General features: G+C 44.4%; 2 protein-coding genes across 5 annotated transcripts in view; both read left to right on the top strand.

The window, feature by feature from the left end:
- arrb1 (arrestin, beta 1) overlaps nt 1-3,016 on the top strand; it is a 127,517-nt gene extending 124,501 nt beyond the window's left edge. The window contains exon 15 of the mRNA XM_060826908.1: nt 2,720-3,016. Within this exon, the coding sequence (XP_060682891.1) occupies nt 2,720-2,831 (112 nt within the window). The 3' untranslated portion in view covers nt 2,832-3,016. The remainder of the gene's footprint in view (nt 1-2,719) is intronic.
- Nucleotides 3,017-12,887: 9,871 nt separating this feature from the next.
- Nucleotides 12,888-16,724, top strand: LOC132816896 (cytochrome c oxidase assembly factor 4 homolog, mitochondrial). 4 transcript variants are annotated; one of them, XM_060826904.1, is made up of 2 exons: nt 12,888-13,003; nt 16,371-16,724. In XM_060826904.1, exon 2 carries the CDS (start codon nt 16,390-16,392, stop codon nt 16,645-16,647), a length of 258 nt encoding a protein of 85 aa, XP_060682887.1. In that variant the 5' UTR covers nt 12,888-13,003; nt 16,371-16,389; the 3' UTR covers nt 16,648-16,724. The 4 variants fall into 4 exon arrangements, with proteins under 4 accessions (XP_060682887.1, XP_060682890.1, XP_060682888.1 ...); XM_060826907.1 differs by lacking the exon at nt 12,888-13,003 and adding an exon at nt 13,030-13,354; XM_060826905.1 differs by lacking the exon at nt 12,888-13,003 and adding an exon at nt 14,055-14,136.
- Nucleotides 16,725-17,370: the final 646 nt, after the last annotated feature.

Below are 17,370 nucleotides of genomic sequence, written 5' to 3'. Positions count from 1 at the left end.
TGGAGAAACTCAGGGGGTCTAGCAGCATCTGTAGAGGGAGAAACTGAGTTAACATTTTGGGTCTGGTATACCTCTTCAGAGAATAAATGAAAATATCTTCTCATGGTCAAAACTCTTATCAAAACCTCGGTTGACAATTGGAATTCTTTTAAATGGTCTTAAAAGCACTGATAGATCATGTTCAGTGAGCTGTTGCATCCGGGGATTGGTGTCTGGTTAGGTTAACTGGTTAGAGTTAGTTAACTGACATCACAAGATAAGGTCCACTCATCTGGATAGAAAGTTCCTGGGAGTTTGCCAGTGCTCAGTTCAAATGAGCCAAGCTTACTCCAGAGCCTAGCTTCAGGTCTTAAAAGAGTCTTGCATTGATCTCAGATTTAATGATACTCACCTGTAAATAGCTTATGTAAGGAACAAGAAGGAGGAGTCATAGCTTTAAAGTAATTTGCAAATGAAGCACGGGTGGTGCAAGGAAAAAAAATACATTTTTCACCATGAGAGTAGTTAGGGTCTGGGAGTGCACTGCCTGGAAATGTGGTGGAGGCAGGCTCAATTGAGGCTTTCCAGAGAAATATTGGATAGAAATTGTGTGCAGAGATGGGGAAAGGGCAGGAGATTGACACTGGGGAATAGAACTAGGTTAGATCATAGTGCAGGCATGATGGACCGGCTCTGTACTGTAATAATTCAGTGATTCTTTGAAATGAACATATTCTATTGAACAAGACTTGTGCCCCTCATCTGCTAAAGATTTTGAAAAGGCATTTTTTCTCACTAGGTATCAGTAACAAAAATCATACCAACATGAAGGATTGGTGGCAAGACACCCTCCCAATGTTGATTTGATTTGATTTGATTTATTATTGCCACATGTACCAATATACAGTAAAAAGTATTGTTTTGCGTACTATCCAAATCATACCTTGCGTAAGTACATCAGGGTAACAGAACAGAGGCAGAATATAGTGTTATAGTTACACAGTAGGTGCAGCGAAAGATCAACTCTAATATATGAGAGGACCATTCAGAAATCTGAAAACATTGGGGAAGAAGCTGTCCTTAAATCTGTTGGTAAGTGTTTTCAAATTTTTGTATCTTCCTCCCAATGGAAGAGAGTATAACCAGGGTGGGCGGGGTCTTTGATTATGTTGGCTGTTTTCCCAAGGCCGTGGAAATTGTAGGCGGAATCAATGAATGGAAGTCTGCTTTGTGTGATGGACTGGGCTGGGTTCTCAACTCTCCATAATTTCTTCTTGTTCTGGGCAGAACAGTTGCCATACCAAGCTGTGGTGTATCTGGATAGGATGCTCTCTGTGGTGCATCTACAAAAATAGGTGGGGCTCATTGTGAATGTGTTGAATGTCCCTACCCTTCTAAGGAAGTAGAGACGCTTGTGTGCTTTCTTGACTGTAGCATCAAAATGGATGGACCAGGATAGATTATTGGGTGATATTTGCTCCCAAGAATTTGAAGCTCTCGACTACCTCTACCTAAGCACCATTGATACAGATGGGGCATGTCGTCCACTCCACTTCCTGAAGTTGGTGATCAGCTCTTTCATTTTATTGACATTGAGGGGGTGATTGTGGTCTTTACCCCATACCATCCAGCTGTCTATCTCTTTCCTGTACCACGTCCTGTCATTGTTTGAGATCCAGCACACTTGGTGTCATCAGCAAATTTGTAAACAGCATTAGAATTTGGCCACACAGTTGTGAGTGTAGAAGGAGTTTAATAAGGGGTTGAGTACACAGCCTTGCAGGGTCCTGGTGTTGGGGTGTTGTCTCCTGTTCTTACTAATTGCAGTCTGCGAGTCAGGAAGTCTAGGATCCAGTTGCAGTGGATGGATCCGAGTCTTAGCTCTTGGAGTTTGGAGGTGTGTTTTGTTGGAATTATGGTCTTGAAGGTGGAGCTAAAGTCAATAAATAGGAGTCTGATGCAGGTTTCCTTGTTATCCAAATGTCCAAGAGATGAGTGTGGGGCCAGAGGGGGATGATGTCTGCCATGGACTGATTGTGACAGTAGGTGGACTGTAGTGGATCAAGGCAATCAGAGAGGCTGGAGTTGATGTGAGCCATGACTAACCTCTCAAAGCACAAATGTATCCTCCAGTGGCACTGGTGGACCTGACTACAATGTATCCCAACAACATCTTTTTCAGAGAAGTTACCCCACATTTCTTCAGTCTTCATGAGATTAATTACAGGGAAGAGGAGAGTTTGAGCATTCAGGTCTGTATTTGCAAAAGACGAGGAGTGAAAGGAGATCTAATTGAGATTTAGAAGATGCTGGAAGGGATTGATAAAGTCTACGTAGAGCAGATATTCCCTGGAGTGGGCCAATCTAGAGCAAGAGGTCATAGTTTTAGGATAAAGGGTGGCAGGTTTCAAACAAAGATGAGGAGAAATAGTTTCTCTCACAGGGTCATGAATCTGTGGAATTCACTTGTCCAGTGGATGCCAGAACATTGAGTAAATTTGAGGAGATAGACAGATATTTGAATTAGTAAGGGGTTAAAGGGTTATGGGAACTGGGCAGGAACGTGGAATTGAAGCTAAGATGAGATCAGCCACGTTCGTATCAAATGGTGGAACAGGCTCAAGGGGCTGAATGGCCATCTCCTGCTCTGGTTCCCCATGTCCTTTTATATCATTTCAGTGTGACTCTGGTTGTTATCTGAAGACCAGCTCACTCACCTTGAGTCCTCTTTCATTTCCAGTGATGATGACATTGTTTTTGAGGATTTTGCTCGCCAGAGGCTGAAAGGACTGAAGGACGACAATGACGACGATGAAGATGGAGTGAACTCACCGCAGCACAACGACCGATAAAACACGGGGACACGCAAATCGCTGCAAGGCACGGTGATCTCCGGCACCTGAAAAGCTGCTGTCGTTAGTTTATTTTCCTCCTTGTTTTTGTTAGACAATAAAACAACTGAGGCTTCTCAATAGTCTTGGGCCAAAACCTGACAGACTCCAAACAGTAGACTGGTACAATCATGATGTCAGTTCCTTCACAGTCTTTTTGGGTTATCTGGGAGAGGTGGGGTGGGGTGGGTTGGGAGATTTCTGGGGGAGTGGGTAGAGGAGATAGAGGTTTTGGAGGAGGATCAAGACTTTGGTACACAAATTGGCCAACTTACTTCAGAATGTGGTCTGACAGGGATTGGAACTCAGCCCCCTGGGGAGTGAAAAACCATAGGGTAGGGGTAAAAAAAATCACACTGATTTTGAAGCATTAGTTTTTAAATTTATTTTGTTTGTTAACTGCAGAAACTTTTACTGTAGAGGGCTATCGAGGCTGGGTTATTAAGTCCATTCAAGGCTGAGAGAGAGATTTTTAATCAGGAAGGGAATCAAGGATTATGGGGAAAAGCAGGAAAGTGGAGAAGAGGATTATCGGCTCAGCCACAATCTCATTGAATGGGGAAGCAGACTCAATGGGCCGAATGGCCTACTACTGCTCCAATGTTTTCTTGTCTGACTATCAGAAATGTTTGTGTTGAGGTTTGGGGGGGTGTTGCTGAGGAGGCATGTGCGTGGAGGGGAAGACTCCTTTTCATAAGGCATTTGGGGGGGTCAAACTCCAAAAAGATATTAACCAGAGTTGACAACATTAGCTTCACCTCCATTCTTGGGGCTTCACTTGAATGATTCAATCAAACAGTGCCAACCACCGTCCCCCTCATTTCCCCAAATGAGATCTTGAGGCAAGTGTCACCATATTTATAAATACATTGAAGAGAAAAGGTTAATCGGGGAAAGAGTAGGGTCCATTAGGGATCAAGGGGGCAACCTTAATGTGAAAATGCAGGATGTTGGACGGGTATTAAATGAATACAACTCTTAGGTCGTCACTCTGGAAAAGGAAAATATAGGTAGGGAATTCAGGAAAAGGGTCTGTGAGGAACTTAGACAGTTTGACATAGGAAATGGGGAAGCACTGGGTGCCCTGATGGGCTTAAAAACAGACAGATCCTCTGGCCTGGATGAATTGCAACCCAGGCTGCTGTGAGAACCGAGGCAAGAAATTTCATGGGCTCTGACATTAATTCCTCTCTGATCATGGGGGAAGGGCCAGAGGACTGAAGGACAGCCAATGTGGTTCCACGTTTTAAGAAAAGTAGTAGAGATGAACCAGAACTTACGGACCAGTGAGCCTCACATCATTGGTAGGGAAATTATTGGAGAAAATTCTGAAGAAGCGAGTTAAGACTCCGTCGAAAAAGCAATGGTTAATTTAGGATAGTTGACATGGCTTTGACAGAGGGAGGTTATGCCTAACAAATTGTTCAAATTTTTGAAAATATGATCAAATGTCTGGATGAGGGAAGTTTAGTTGATGTAATTTATATGGATTTTAGTAAAGCTTTTGACAAGGTCCCACTTTTAGTGGTGGTTATGTCAGTGCAGACTCAATGGGCTGAAGGACCTTTTCTGTGCTGTATGACTCTAGGAATCGAACTCGCTTTACCAAATTCTTCACTGACGCACACCAAGTACAATGTCAGAATGATGCAAAATCAAGGCCAATCAACCTGCTCACTTAGTGACACCCCTACCCCCATGACTGAACAATAAAGAGTGGTGTGAAATGTGGGTAAATATGACGTGATTCTGCACCCCTTCTCTTCCTCCAACACCTAATAGCCCCAAATTGTTTACAAGGCTAAATCTTCAACCAAATTGCACTTTCAGATTCCAAACCTAATTGGATTTCTTTCTGGAGATTTTAACAAGTAATCCTGTGCTGTCCCTGTCCTGGGAGTGTTTGATGGGAATGGTGTAGAAGGAGCTTTACTCTGTATCTCATCCCAGGCTGTCCCTGTCCTGGGAGTGTTTGATGGGAATGGTGTAGAAGGAGCTTTACTTTGTATCTCATCCCAGGCTGTCCCTGACCTGGGAGTGTTTGATGTGAATGGTGTAGAAGGAGCTTTACTCTGTATCTCATCCCAGGCTGTCCCTGTCCTGGGAGTGTTTGATGGGAATGGTGTAGAAGGAGCTTTACTCTGTATCTCATCCCAGGCTGTCCCTGTCCTGGGAGTGTTTGGGAATGGTGTAGAAGGAGCTTTACTCTGTATCTCATCCCAGGCTGTCCCTGTCCTGGGAGTGTTTGATGGGAATGGTGTAGAAGGAGCTTTACTCTGTATCTCATCCCAGGCTGTCCCTGACCTGGAAGTGTTTGATAGAGACAGCTTTACTCTGTATCCGATCCTGAGCCATCCCTGTCCCAGTAATGTTTGATGGCTACAGTGTAGAGGTAGCTTTACTTTCAGTTTTTAAGAGTAGAGGGAGCTTAATTTGGAACCTAACCCTTTGTTGTCCCAGTCCAGGGAGTGTTTGATGGAGACAGTGTTGAGGGACATTTATTTTCTGTTTAATTGAGTACAGAAAGCTTCACTGTCATACACATATGCTGTAACTGTTTCTATCCTGGGAATGTTTGGTGGGGACAATCAGAACAGAGCTTTACCTTCAGTAAAACAGTACAGGAAGCTTTCCTCTCAGTCTAAAAGAGTAGAGGAAGCTTTACTCTATAATTAACTTCTGTTGCCCTTGTTCTGGGGGTATTTGGTGCAGCCCATATGGAGAAGGAGCAATACATTTTTCCCAATGTGGGATTAGATTATGTTAAAAGCTGAAATGAGTAGAGAAACATGTCAGACCTAAGATCACTCATAATAATGTGCACTGAAAAGTAAATCAAAACTTTATTCTAGGAACCAAAATACTGGATTTGAAGTTTAGCAACATGAGATCATACTGTACCAGTCTAATATAAACTTTAAAATAGTGCCATCTTTGTCATTTTGTGGCAAGCTTATTGTTTAAGCTGGCATTGAGCATGCTGTTCCCTATTGGCTTTTTCCTATATAAGAGTGATAATGATTGTAAGTTGCTGTAGATGGTGTCCAAGGACATGTAAAGAGTGACTTTCATTGGCTCTACATTCCACTACGTCAACTGTTCATCTGGGTTGGCTGCTGGTCAGTTGTGAGGACTTGTTGCTAAAGGGAAGGTAGCAATTAATATTATGGGATTCCTCATCATCAACATCCTGGGGTTACCATTGACCATAAACTGAACTGGACTCACCATATAAATGCAGATTCCTCAAGAGCAGGTTAAAAGCTGGAAATACTGCAGCAAGTAACTCCCCTCCTGAATCCCCAAAGCCTGTCCACTATCTACAAGCCACAAGGTAGGAGTGTGATGGAGTACGCTCCATTTGCCTGGATGGGTACAGGTCTGACAACACTCGAGAAGCTTAACATCTTCCAGGATAAAGCAATTCACTTAGCAGAGTGCACTTAAACATTCAGTCCTTCCACATCGATGTTTAGATCAGAGTGTTGCTGGAAAAGCACAGCAGGTCAGGCAGCATCCGAGGCGTAGGAAAATCGACCTTTTGGGCAAAATCCCTTCATCACCTTTCGTATCGATGCTCACTGGCAGCAGTGTGTACTATCTACAAGATAAACTGCAGAGATTTGCCAAAACATCTTTGACAGCACCTTCCAGACCTTTGACAACTTTCATCTTGATGGACAAGGGTAGCAGGAATGCCACAATCTACAAGTTGCCTCTAAGCCATGGATTTTGAAATATATCATCTTTCTTCAGAATTTCAAGGTCAGAATTCTGGAACTCCCTCCCTAATGGTATTGTGGGTCATCCTACATCACATGGACGGAAGTGGTTCCAGAAGGTAGCTCATCACCACCTTCTTGAGGGGTAACTAGGGATGGGCAATAAAAGTTGACCCAGCTGATGATCCTCTCAGAAGCTTTTTTTAAATAGGTTCCCTGGCTTGTATTGTTTTCTTCCTGGACCTGAGCAATAATGTCTACTTTCACACCACAAAGCAACATCTTGGTTAATTCATTTAAAAGAGACAATTGTCTATAAACTTTAATTTCATTCTCTTGCTGTCAGGAAGCAAATCCCTCAGCAAACAGCTGAAATCTGTGTTGGCCAATCCCACAAAAGTACATCAAGTGATGGGGAAATAAAATTGAGCATTTGGCTTTTGCCTGTTTTTGGAAGTTCAGAAACAAGGCCATTCAATCCCTCCAGTCCGTTCCATCTGTATTGCTATTCTATCTGAGACTCTCCATCGGGAGAGACTTCAGCTAAGATACAGCCCTGTGTGTCTAACTCACAGCGAGAGTGAATTTGTTACTGAGGGTTTGGCCCAACACAGTCACCTCACCAGAGATGCCAACTGTTATCCCACAAGAACCTGGGTGAAATCACCCTAAGAAACAGTGCTAATGACAGCAGAAACTCAAGAATAAATTACATAGAATCATAAAACAGTTTCAGGACAGCTGTTTAATCCATCAATCCTGTGCTAGCTGTATGAAGCAGCAGATTGGCTGGCCCCTCACCTATTCCTCCCCCTGTAGCCCTGCTATTTATTTCTCTTCAGATGCATATCTAATTTCCTTTTGAAAGCCTTGACAGAATCTGCCTCCATCACACGGTTAGTGCCTTCCAGATCCTAACCACTCGCTGTTTAAAATGATTCTCCCCACAATGAGTCTTTTACTGATCATGTCTCCTGTTGGTAACATGCATGCCTGCCTACTCTGTTCAGACCTCATGAAATAATCAAGGGCGCTATCAAATCTCCACTCAATCTTCCCTTCTCCAGGGTAAACAATTCCAGCTCCTCCAATCTATTCATGAAGCTGAAATCCCTCATCCCTGGAACCATTCCCAAAGATTGTTTCTGCACCGTAATGCTTTCACATCCTCCTCGACCTGCAGAAGTGGACATAGTACTCCAGTTGGGGCTGAACCAATATTCCATGCCCAAGTTAATAATCCCAGACTCCCAAATGCTTTTTTAATTGCCTTCTCAACCTGTCCTGTCACATTTGACTATTTGTGCTGATTTGTCCTCTGTTGCTGCACCCCATTTAGAGGTTTACCCTTTACAGAATCGGAATTATTATGACATAGAAGGAGGGTAGTCTGTCCATTGTGCCTGAACCCGCTCTATTACTTCATACTAATGTTTCATTTACATTGTCTGTCCATGCCAAGTTTCTGTGACCTTTAATGCCACTCAAAGCAGGTATTGCACTGCTACACCACCCCAACCCCGGCCTCAAGGCCCAGTCATATTTCTTGATGACCACCCCAAGAGTCTAATGTCCAAAACAAGATGATTTTCCTTTATGGAAAGTGGGCATCTGTCTTTTGCTCCCCATTCCTAATTGCCCTTGAACAGAATGGTTTGCTCAACCATTTCAAAAGGTAGTTAAGAGTCAACCACTTTGCTGTTGGTCTGGAGTCACATGTAAGCCAGACCAGGGTAAGGGCAGCAGATTTCCTTCCCTAAGGGACATTAGTGAATCAGATTCACCAGTCAATAATAGTCTTGTAACTGTCATTACTGAGACTAGCTTTCCCATTCCAATTTAGTGACTGAATTCAAATTCTACGATCTGCTATACTGGGACTTGAACCCATCGCCTCAAGACAGGAGCCTGGGATTCTGGACTACTATCCCAGTGACATTTCCACTACACCATCATCTCCATGCAGCTTCTAAGTGCCCTGTGTAACTCCATGCTCAAGGTGTAGTATGTACAGTATATGGCTGTGTGGCTGTAACAGGGACCAACTGCTTAAATCAACTGAAAAGACAACGATTGTACTTTTAATAACAATTCTTTGCCAGTTACAAGAAGTTTGAGGCTCCTTTAGCGTTGTTATTACTATTAAGAACATCACTTTTATTTTTATTGATGAAACAAATGCCTTGTTTCTTAATTTATTATGCAGATAGAGTTTCTGTGATTCCTGTTTGATAATACAATCAGTGTTGGTATTAATGAATACCCAATGGCAGAGGCTATGTGCCAAAGGGACAGTTGTATCTTCAATGTCTTGTCTTTTTGTACGGTGGATTGGTAGGGCTCAGTCCCATTCACTAATGTCGCCTCTCTGTTCTCTCCATGGTTTTAAATGAACTGCAATGTATGAAACCTCTTTGAATTATAATAAATAATCATAGTTTATCTTTGAGATTATCTTCATTTGTGTGTGCTTTACTCGGTCTATTTTTTGATCGACTGTATCACAATTTGATTTAACTGAGGCAACAGAGATGGAGAGAGATAGCAGAAAGGCAGCTAGACTTGGCCATTCTGCCCCTCTAGCCTGTTCCATAATTCAACCAAATCATGGCTGACCTTTCACCTCAACATCATCCATCACCCCCCCCCATCCCATTTGTCCTGATTTCCCTCAATTCCAACAATGGATCAAGACCACCATGTTCAATTAACTCAATGGCTTGAAACCCCTCAGCTCTTTGGGATAAAGTATTTCACAGCCCGATCAGTGAAGACACTCTCCTCACCTCAGTTCAAATGATCAACTCCTCACAGTGAAACTGTCACCCTGTGTTGCAGACACATCGACTGGACTACAGCACTACTTGGTACCTCTCAATCTCTCTCTCTCTCTCTCTTTTATGGAGATGTGCGTGCACTCAAATAAAAGTAAACTCCTGAGAAGGAGTAAATTACTGCAGATGCTGGAATCCGTACTGAAAATCAAAACATGCTGAAGATCATAGCGGTTCAGGCAGTATCCATTGAGAGAGAGTCCAGGTGTCTCTTCATCAGAACTGATGTGAAGTGTGAAGGAGGCAATATTGGGGCGAGGGTGTAGTGCTGTGGCAGAAAGGCTGTTGATAGTTCCGATTAAGTGACCAGAATGTGACAATAGCAGAACAATGGTGTGTCTAACTGCCAGACTAGAAAGAACCCTTCCCAAAGAAGGGCTCATGCCTGAAATGTCGACTCTCCTGTTCCTTGGATGCTGCCTGACCTGCTGCGCTTTTCCAGCAACACATTTTCAGCTCTGATCTCCAGCATCTGCAGTCCTCACTTTCTCCTAGAAAGAACCACAGTCCCACTGGCGTGCAGAGGAGAGAGTGGAATGGCGATAGAGAATAGATTACTTACTCACAGTGTGGAAACAGGCCCTTCGGCCCAACAAGTCCACATTGACCCTCCAAAGAGCAACCCACTCAGACCCATTCCCCTACATTTACCCCATTCACCTAACACTGTGGGCAATTTAGCATGGCCAATTCACCTTACCTGCACATCTTTGGAATGTGGGAGGAAACCAGAGCACCCGGAGGAAACCCATGCTGACACAGGGAGAATGTGCAAACTCCACACAGACAGTTGCCCAAGGTGAGAATTGAACCCTGCGCTCTGGAGCTGTGAGGCAGCAGTGCTAACCACTGTGCCACCATGCCACCCCTACATCCAGTAAAGGTAAAAGAAAGGGAAGGAATGGGAGGGGATGCACAACTTAAAGGTGTTGAACTCAATATTAAGTCCAGAAGATTGTAAAGTGCCTGTCTGAAGATGAGATATTGTTCAAAGTTTGGGAGAAGATTTGTAGCTCGGGTGCTCATTGTGGTTCTGTTCGCCGAGCTGGGAATTTGTGTTGCAGACGTTTCGTCCCCTGCCTAGGTGACATCCTCAGTGCTTGGGAGCCTCCTGTGAAGTGCTTCTGTACAGGAACCAAAGCGCTTCACAGGAGGCTCCCAAGCACTGAGGATGTCACCTAGATAGGGGACGAAACGTCTGCAACACAAATTCCCAGCTCGGCGAAAAGAACCACAACAATGAGATATTGTTCCTCCCAGTTTGCGCTGTGATTCACTGGAATACTGCAGCATACTGAGGACTACACATGGGCATGTGAGCAGGTCACTGTGTTAAAATGACTGGCTATGGGAAGGTCAGAGCCATGCTTGTACACGGACCAGAGGTGTTCTGCAAAGCAGTCACCCAGTCTGCGTTTGGTTTCTCCAATGTAGAGGAGGCCACATTGGGACAGTAATTGGGACAGCTGAGGAATAGGAAACAGGAAGTAATGGCAAGTGGATAGTTTTCAGCCAAGAACAAGCTTTGGAGTTCTCTGCGAGTTGGTGCTGCTCCTCTTGCTTTTCTCATTTAAAATCAAGACCTAGATCTTGGTGTCCAGGGAACGATTCTGAATTTTGTAGTTGGTATGAAGTGTGCATGTAATATGTACAATGAGGAGGATAATGTAGAACTTTAAAAAGGACATTGGTAGATTGGTGAAATGGGCAGATGGGTGGCAGATGAAATTTAATGCAGAGAAATGGGAAGTGATTAATTGTGTTTGGAAAGAGACTATATTTTAAACAGGAGAAAGTGAGATCAGGCAGCATCCGAGGAACAGGAAAATTGACATTTCAGGCAAAAGCCCTTCATCAGGAATGGAGGTAGGGCACCTCCATGGTGGAGAGATAAGTGGTGGTTGGGGGGGGGGGGGGTGCGGTTCTGGAGAGAAGGTAGTAGAGAGTAGAATGGGTGGATGGGGCTGGGGATGAAGGTGATAGGTCAGAGAGGAGGGTGGAGCGGATAGGTGGGAAGGGAGATTGGCAGGTAGGACAGGTCATGAGGATGGTGCTGAGCTGGAAGGTTAGAACTGGGATAAGGTGGGGGGAGGGCAGACATGCTTAGAGTCTTCTTACCAGGTGAATGAGCCAAATTTTGGCAGATAAGAGTTTAACATGGATAAGTATGGGGGTTCCATTTTGAGGCATCTTAATATCTAAATTATCTATCTAATGGGGATCAGGCCCTCGAACTCAGAGACGTGAAATGGACTAAGTGGACATTGTCTTAAATTCTGTTTTAATTTCCCATTCCCCCCTTTTAATGATATTTTCGCAGAAATACTGCTATTCTGGGGTGTGCACAGCTGGAAGGTGATGGCAAATGTGGTGCACACTCTAGATGCCCCCCTCCCACAAGGAAAGAGGGCAGTGCCAGGAAGTACCCAGATGGAGGAAGACCCACCTCTAGGCCCCTCAGGAATCTCTGCTCTGGACGATTCAGAGGACTATGGGACCTCTGGATCTACATTGCCTACCGCAGCAACTCCACCCTCAGACGTTGAAGCTGAGGAGAGTCTCACTGCAAGAATGGTAGTCATAATGTGGAGGTGCAGGTGTTGGACTGGGGTGGACAAAGTTAAAGGGTCAGATGAGTCTCTCCACCCTGGAGACTCCCTGCCTCTATTCCTGATGAAGGGCTTTTGCCTGAAATGTTGATTTTCCTGCTCCTCGGATGCTGTGCTTTCCCAGCATCACTCTGAACTAAACTCTGGTTTCCAGCATCTGCAGTCCTCACTTTTACAAAGTTAAAAGTCACACAACACCAGGTTATAGCTCAACAGACTCTGCTTTCTCTCTCCACAGACCCGCTGAGGGGTTCTCCAGTGGTTTCTGTTTTTGTTTCAGGTCTTTGGCAATCCTTGGTTTATATTTATCCAATGACACACCATTTAAGTTAATATCCCAATTCATTACAGCAGACGGCCCATCAAGAGTGTGTTTGTCATCTGTTTGTGCCTGTTGTCCAAAAAACTCTTAACACACTGTCACCCAGAACCAAAAGAGAAAATGCTGGAAAATCTCAGCAGGTCTGGCAGCATCTGTAAGGAGAGAAAAGAACATAGAACATAGAAAAGTACAGGCCCTTTGGCCCTCGATGTTGCGCCAACCCAAGCCCACCTAACCTACACTAGCCCACTAAGCTGATGTTTTGAGTCTAACTGACCTTTTGTCAAAGCTAACAAAAAGGGGAGAAATGGGGAGGTATTTATACTAGGCTGAGAGAAGGTGAGTCAAGGCTCCAGAAGCAAAGGTAGCAATAAAGAGATAATAATGACAGTGCATAGAGAGATTATAGGGAGATTAGGAGCTGTGAATGACCAAGGTTTCACACTGTCACCCGGACTCTTTTTCCGGAGACTCATGTTTCCGGTGGGGCAGGGAACTTGATGGTGGTAGTACCGGAAGTCATAATGTTTGTCGGCCATTGTTGTTGACGGGGGTGTGTTTTTCTTTAAACCGAAACCGAGAGATTGTCAGAAGAAGGCTACTTTGGTTTCGGTCGCCGGAACCTTTCGGTATTTGATTCTTTGAGGTGAGATCGCTCGGTGCGGCGGCAGGTCCCCGGGAGTAGCGCCTCCTGCACCGGAGATAGACGACTTTCCCAGCCGCGGTGCTCTCTGGGAACAGCCGCCTTCCATTGATGCCCAGAGCCTGAGGCCCCAGAATGTGCTCCCCAGTGGCCTGGGAGAGACAATAGGGACGGGACGGGACGGGACGGGCAAAAAGAAAGCAGACTATTGGCGCCTTTTCTACCTGAGAAAGTCCATTTTATTCTCGGTTCAGAAACAAAAGCAGAAGTTGCAGCAGATCTGGCAACATCTTGGAGAGAATTCCGAGTTAAAGATTCGGGTCGATTGACCCTTCCTCAGAACTGATGTTAAAGGTTGTTATTTATGCTGAAGATGTGGAGGCGAAGAATAAACGATAGGTGGAGGAAAAAAAACACAGTTGGGAAGATGTAGAAATGAGACAACGAGGTCTGTGTGCCAAACTGACCTTTTCTGTTTTTCTCTGTCTCTGTGGGCTCCATCCCCACCTATTATTTACCCCTTACTCCCGCCCCGCCATCGTCAGCGCAAACACCAGCCTTTTCAGGACTAAAATCAATTCTGAAGAAAGCTGACTAAACGTGAAACATTAACCTTGCCTTCTCTCCACGGCTGCTGTCAGAGTTATTTTCCCCAGCAATTTCTCTTTTAATTTATATATATCCCTAATTGGGCCCCAACTGGAGTTTGCCAAATAAAACACAAAGGGCTGGACAAACGCACCAAGTGCGGCAGCATTTGTAGAGAGAGAAAACACAGTTGTGATTACTCTTTATCAGAAATGATGTGGAGGTGCCGGTGTTGGACTGGGGTGGACAAAGTTTATAGTCTAACAGGTTTATTTGGAAGCACTATCTTTCAAAAAGCTGCTTCACAACCACCTGCTGAAGAAGCAGTGCTTCCAAATAAACTTGTTGGACCATAACCTGGTGTTTGTGATTTTTAACTTTATCAAAAATGGTTTGTTTTGCTGATTTTATATTCCTTGGTACCGGAAGTACACGCGGCTACCCGAATATTGCACATACCGTTTACTCGGAGCATTTCTGCTGTTGCACACCCGCATCCTGGGGCGGGTAAAAATTTAAAGTAACACCGGGTCAGATCTGGGCCTCAGGTCAGTGATTCTTCAGCCCGTCTTCCAGAGGTGGGTTACAGATCTTTAACCCTGGTTTCTCCCCGAACCTCTGTTAATGAACTCTAACCCCTGACCATCACTTCAGCCCTTACCTCTGACTCCCAACTCTTGACATTAACCTTAAGCCTAACTCCTCCCAAAACAACCTAGAACATTACAGCGCAGTACAGGCCCTTCGGCCCTCGATGTTGTGCCGACCTGTGGAACCAATCTGAAGCCCATCTATCCTACACTATTCCATTATCATCCACATGTTTATCCAATAACCATTTAAATGCCCTTAAAGTTGGTGAGTCTACTACAGTTGTAGGCAGGGTGTGCCGTGTCCATACTACTCTCTGAGTAAGGAAACCACCCCTCAATTTAAGGCTATGTCCACTCGTGCTAGCCATCACCATCCGAGGTAAAAGGCTCTCCCTGTCCACCTATCTAACTCTCTGATTGTCTTGTATGTCTCAATTAAGTCACCTCTCAACCTTCTCTCTAACGCACACCAGCCTAAAGTCCCTCAGCCTTTCCTCATAAGACCTTCCCTCCATACCAGGCAACATCCTAGTAAATCTACTCTGAATCCTTTCTAAAGCTTCCACATCCTTCCTATAATGCACTGACCAGAATTGTACGCAAGATTCCATGTGTGGCCGCACCAGAGTTTCGTACAGCTGCAGTATGACCTCATGGCTCCGAAACTCAATCCCTCTACCAATAAAAGCTAACACACTGTACGCCTTCTTAATAACACTATCAACCAGGGTGACAACTTTCAGGGATCTATGTACATGACACCGAGATCTCTGTTCATCCACACTACCAAGAATCTTACCATTAGCCCAGTACTCTGTATTCCTGTTACACCTTCCAAATTGAATCATATCACACTTTTCCGCATTCAACTCCATTTGTCACCTCTCAGCCCAGGTCTTCAGCTTATCTTTGTCCCTCTGTAACCTGCAACATCTTTCAACACTATCCATGACTCCACCGACCTTAGTGTCATCTGCAAGTTTACTAACTCAGCCTTTTACGCTTTTGTCTAGGTCATTTATAAAAATGACAAACAGCAGTGGCCCCAAAACAGATCCTTGTGATACGCCACTAGTAACTGAACTCCAGGATGAACATTTCCCATCAACCACCACTGTCTTCTTTCATCTAGCCAATTTCTGATCCAAACTGCTAAATTACCCTCAATCCCATGCCTCTGTATTTTGTGCAATAGCCTACCATGGGGAACTTTATCAAATGCCTTCCTGAAATCCATATACATCACATCAACTGCTTTACCCTCATCCACCTGTTTGGTCACCGTCATAAAGAACTCAATGAGGTTTGTGAGGCACGACCTACCCTTCACAAAATCGTGTTGACTATCGCTAATCAACTTATTCCTCTCTGGCTGATTATAAATCCTATCTCTTATAACCTTTTGCAACACTTTACCCACAACTGAAGTAAGGCTGACTGGCCTATAATTACCAGGGTTGTCTCTACTCCCCCTCTTGAACAAAGGAGCAATATTTGCTATCCTTCAGTCTTCTGGCACTATTCCTCTAGACAGTGATGACATAAAGATTAAAGCCAAAAGCTCTGCATTCTCCTCCCTGGCTTCCGAGGATAAATCCCAGCCGGCCCAGGGAACTTAACTATTTTCACACTTTCCAGAATTGCTAACACTTCCTCATGAATGTCAATCCTGTCCAGTCTAATAGCCTGTATCTCCATATTCTCCTCAACAACATTGTCTTTTTCCAGTGTGGATACTGATGAAAAATATTCATTTAGCACATCCCCTACCTCTCGGACTCTGCGTACAATCACAACTTGATTGGCCCTAATCTTTCTCTAGTCATTCTTTTATTCCTGATGTACCTATAGAAAGCTTTCGGGTTTTCCTTGATACTATCTGCCAGTGATTTCTCATGTCCCCTCCTGGCTCTTCTTAGCTCTCTCTTTAGGGCTTTCCTGGTTAACTTGTAACCCCTAACCTCCTCTAAACTGAACTCCTAATAATGACTGAACACTTAATTTCGATTTGTAACTCTGCTTCCCCCATCTCTCACCTCAAATCTGCCTACCGTTTGACCCTGACCCTACATTTCAATCCTTGAGCCACGGTCTATGGGGCTCCCATGAGGTGGTGAAGCAGGAGAGGTATGAGCTGTGAGTGGCCCTATTCATTTTGATGAATAAAAAACAATATTTAACTTTTGCAGGCTGCAGGGGTTTCCAGAAATGACGGCTCCTAACTCCCGAGGTCACAACTGGAGCAGGAAGTCAGAGGAGGAGGAGGAGGAGGATCCTGTGGATCAGATGATTTCTAGGACGGGGTGTGCTAGCTTCCATCGAGCTGTACAGGACTGTATGGCAGAACACCAGGACTGGCGGCAGTGTCAGCGCTCTGTGCATGACTTCAAACAGTGCATGGCAGAATACCAGCGACTGCGAGCTAACCAGCTTGGCCAACACCAGCCTAGCCCAGCTGGCAGCTGAAATCTGGGCGAATCAACAACCTCTTTAGTTCGTTTTGTTCTTTCAGATACTTTCAAAAATAAAAAAAATTCTGAAGACTCAGCAGTGAAGATTTCTGTTTTTGTTTATAAATCCCTGATTGGAGTATGCCAGATAAAACACAAAGTGCTGGATGAACTCAGCAGGGGTGGCAGTATTCAAGGAGAGAGAGAAACAGTTAACGTTTTGAGTCTGATGGCTCTTTGTCAGAACTGTTTTATTTTTGTGTTTTGCAAAGACTTTGGCTGAAGCTGTGAACATTTGTGCCTTTTTCAGTGCAGAACCTGCCATTTGAGCTCCACACAAGCCCCTGCAGCCTGTGCCTGTCTAAAAAGTATGAATGTAGCGAACATGATATACCATTCAGTTATGGGTCCCTATTCTAAGGGATGTGCAGTGCTGCTTTTCAACAGAGTCTGAGGTGTGAAGTACTGCACTTTATAATTGTAGCGCTAGATTCAGCCCCTCAAAGCCTGGCCTCAGTCTGGGGTAGAGGACAGGGAATAAAATCCTGATAATTCAGACCTGTCATTGCTGATGGAGGAGGCTTGAAGCAGGTGAATTGAAATGTAAGTTTACATCAAGTTGCCTTCATTTGCATCTTACATTGGACAAGGGCAAATGGAAAATTGCAGTGATCAGAGAATGTTCTTTGAGACCTAGAAGACCCAGCATTAAATGAACTGATTTTTTTGAATAAAATGC

The sequence above is a fragment of the Hemiscyllium ocellatum genome, chromosome 6 (genome assembly GCF_020745735.1).
Source record: "Hemiscyllium ocellatum isolate sHemOce1 chromosome 6, sHemOce1.pat.X.cur, whole genome shotgun sequence".
NCBI lineage: Eukaryota > Metazoa > Chordata > Chondrichthyes > Orectolobiformes > Hemiscylliidae > Hemiscyllium > Hemiscyllium ocellatum.
Note: the sequence above shows the minus strand (reverse complement) of the source record. Positions and strands in the feature narration are given on the sequence as shown.

What these genes read in the sequence shown, in the direction of transcription:
- LOC132816896 (XM_060826904.1), top strand. Translation starts at nt 16,390, where the DNA reads ATGACGGCTCCTAACTCCCGAGGTCACAACTGGAGCAGGAAGTCAGAG.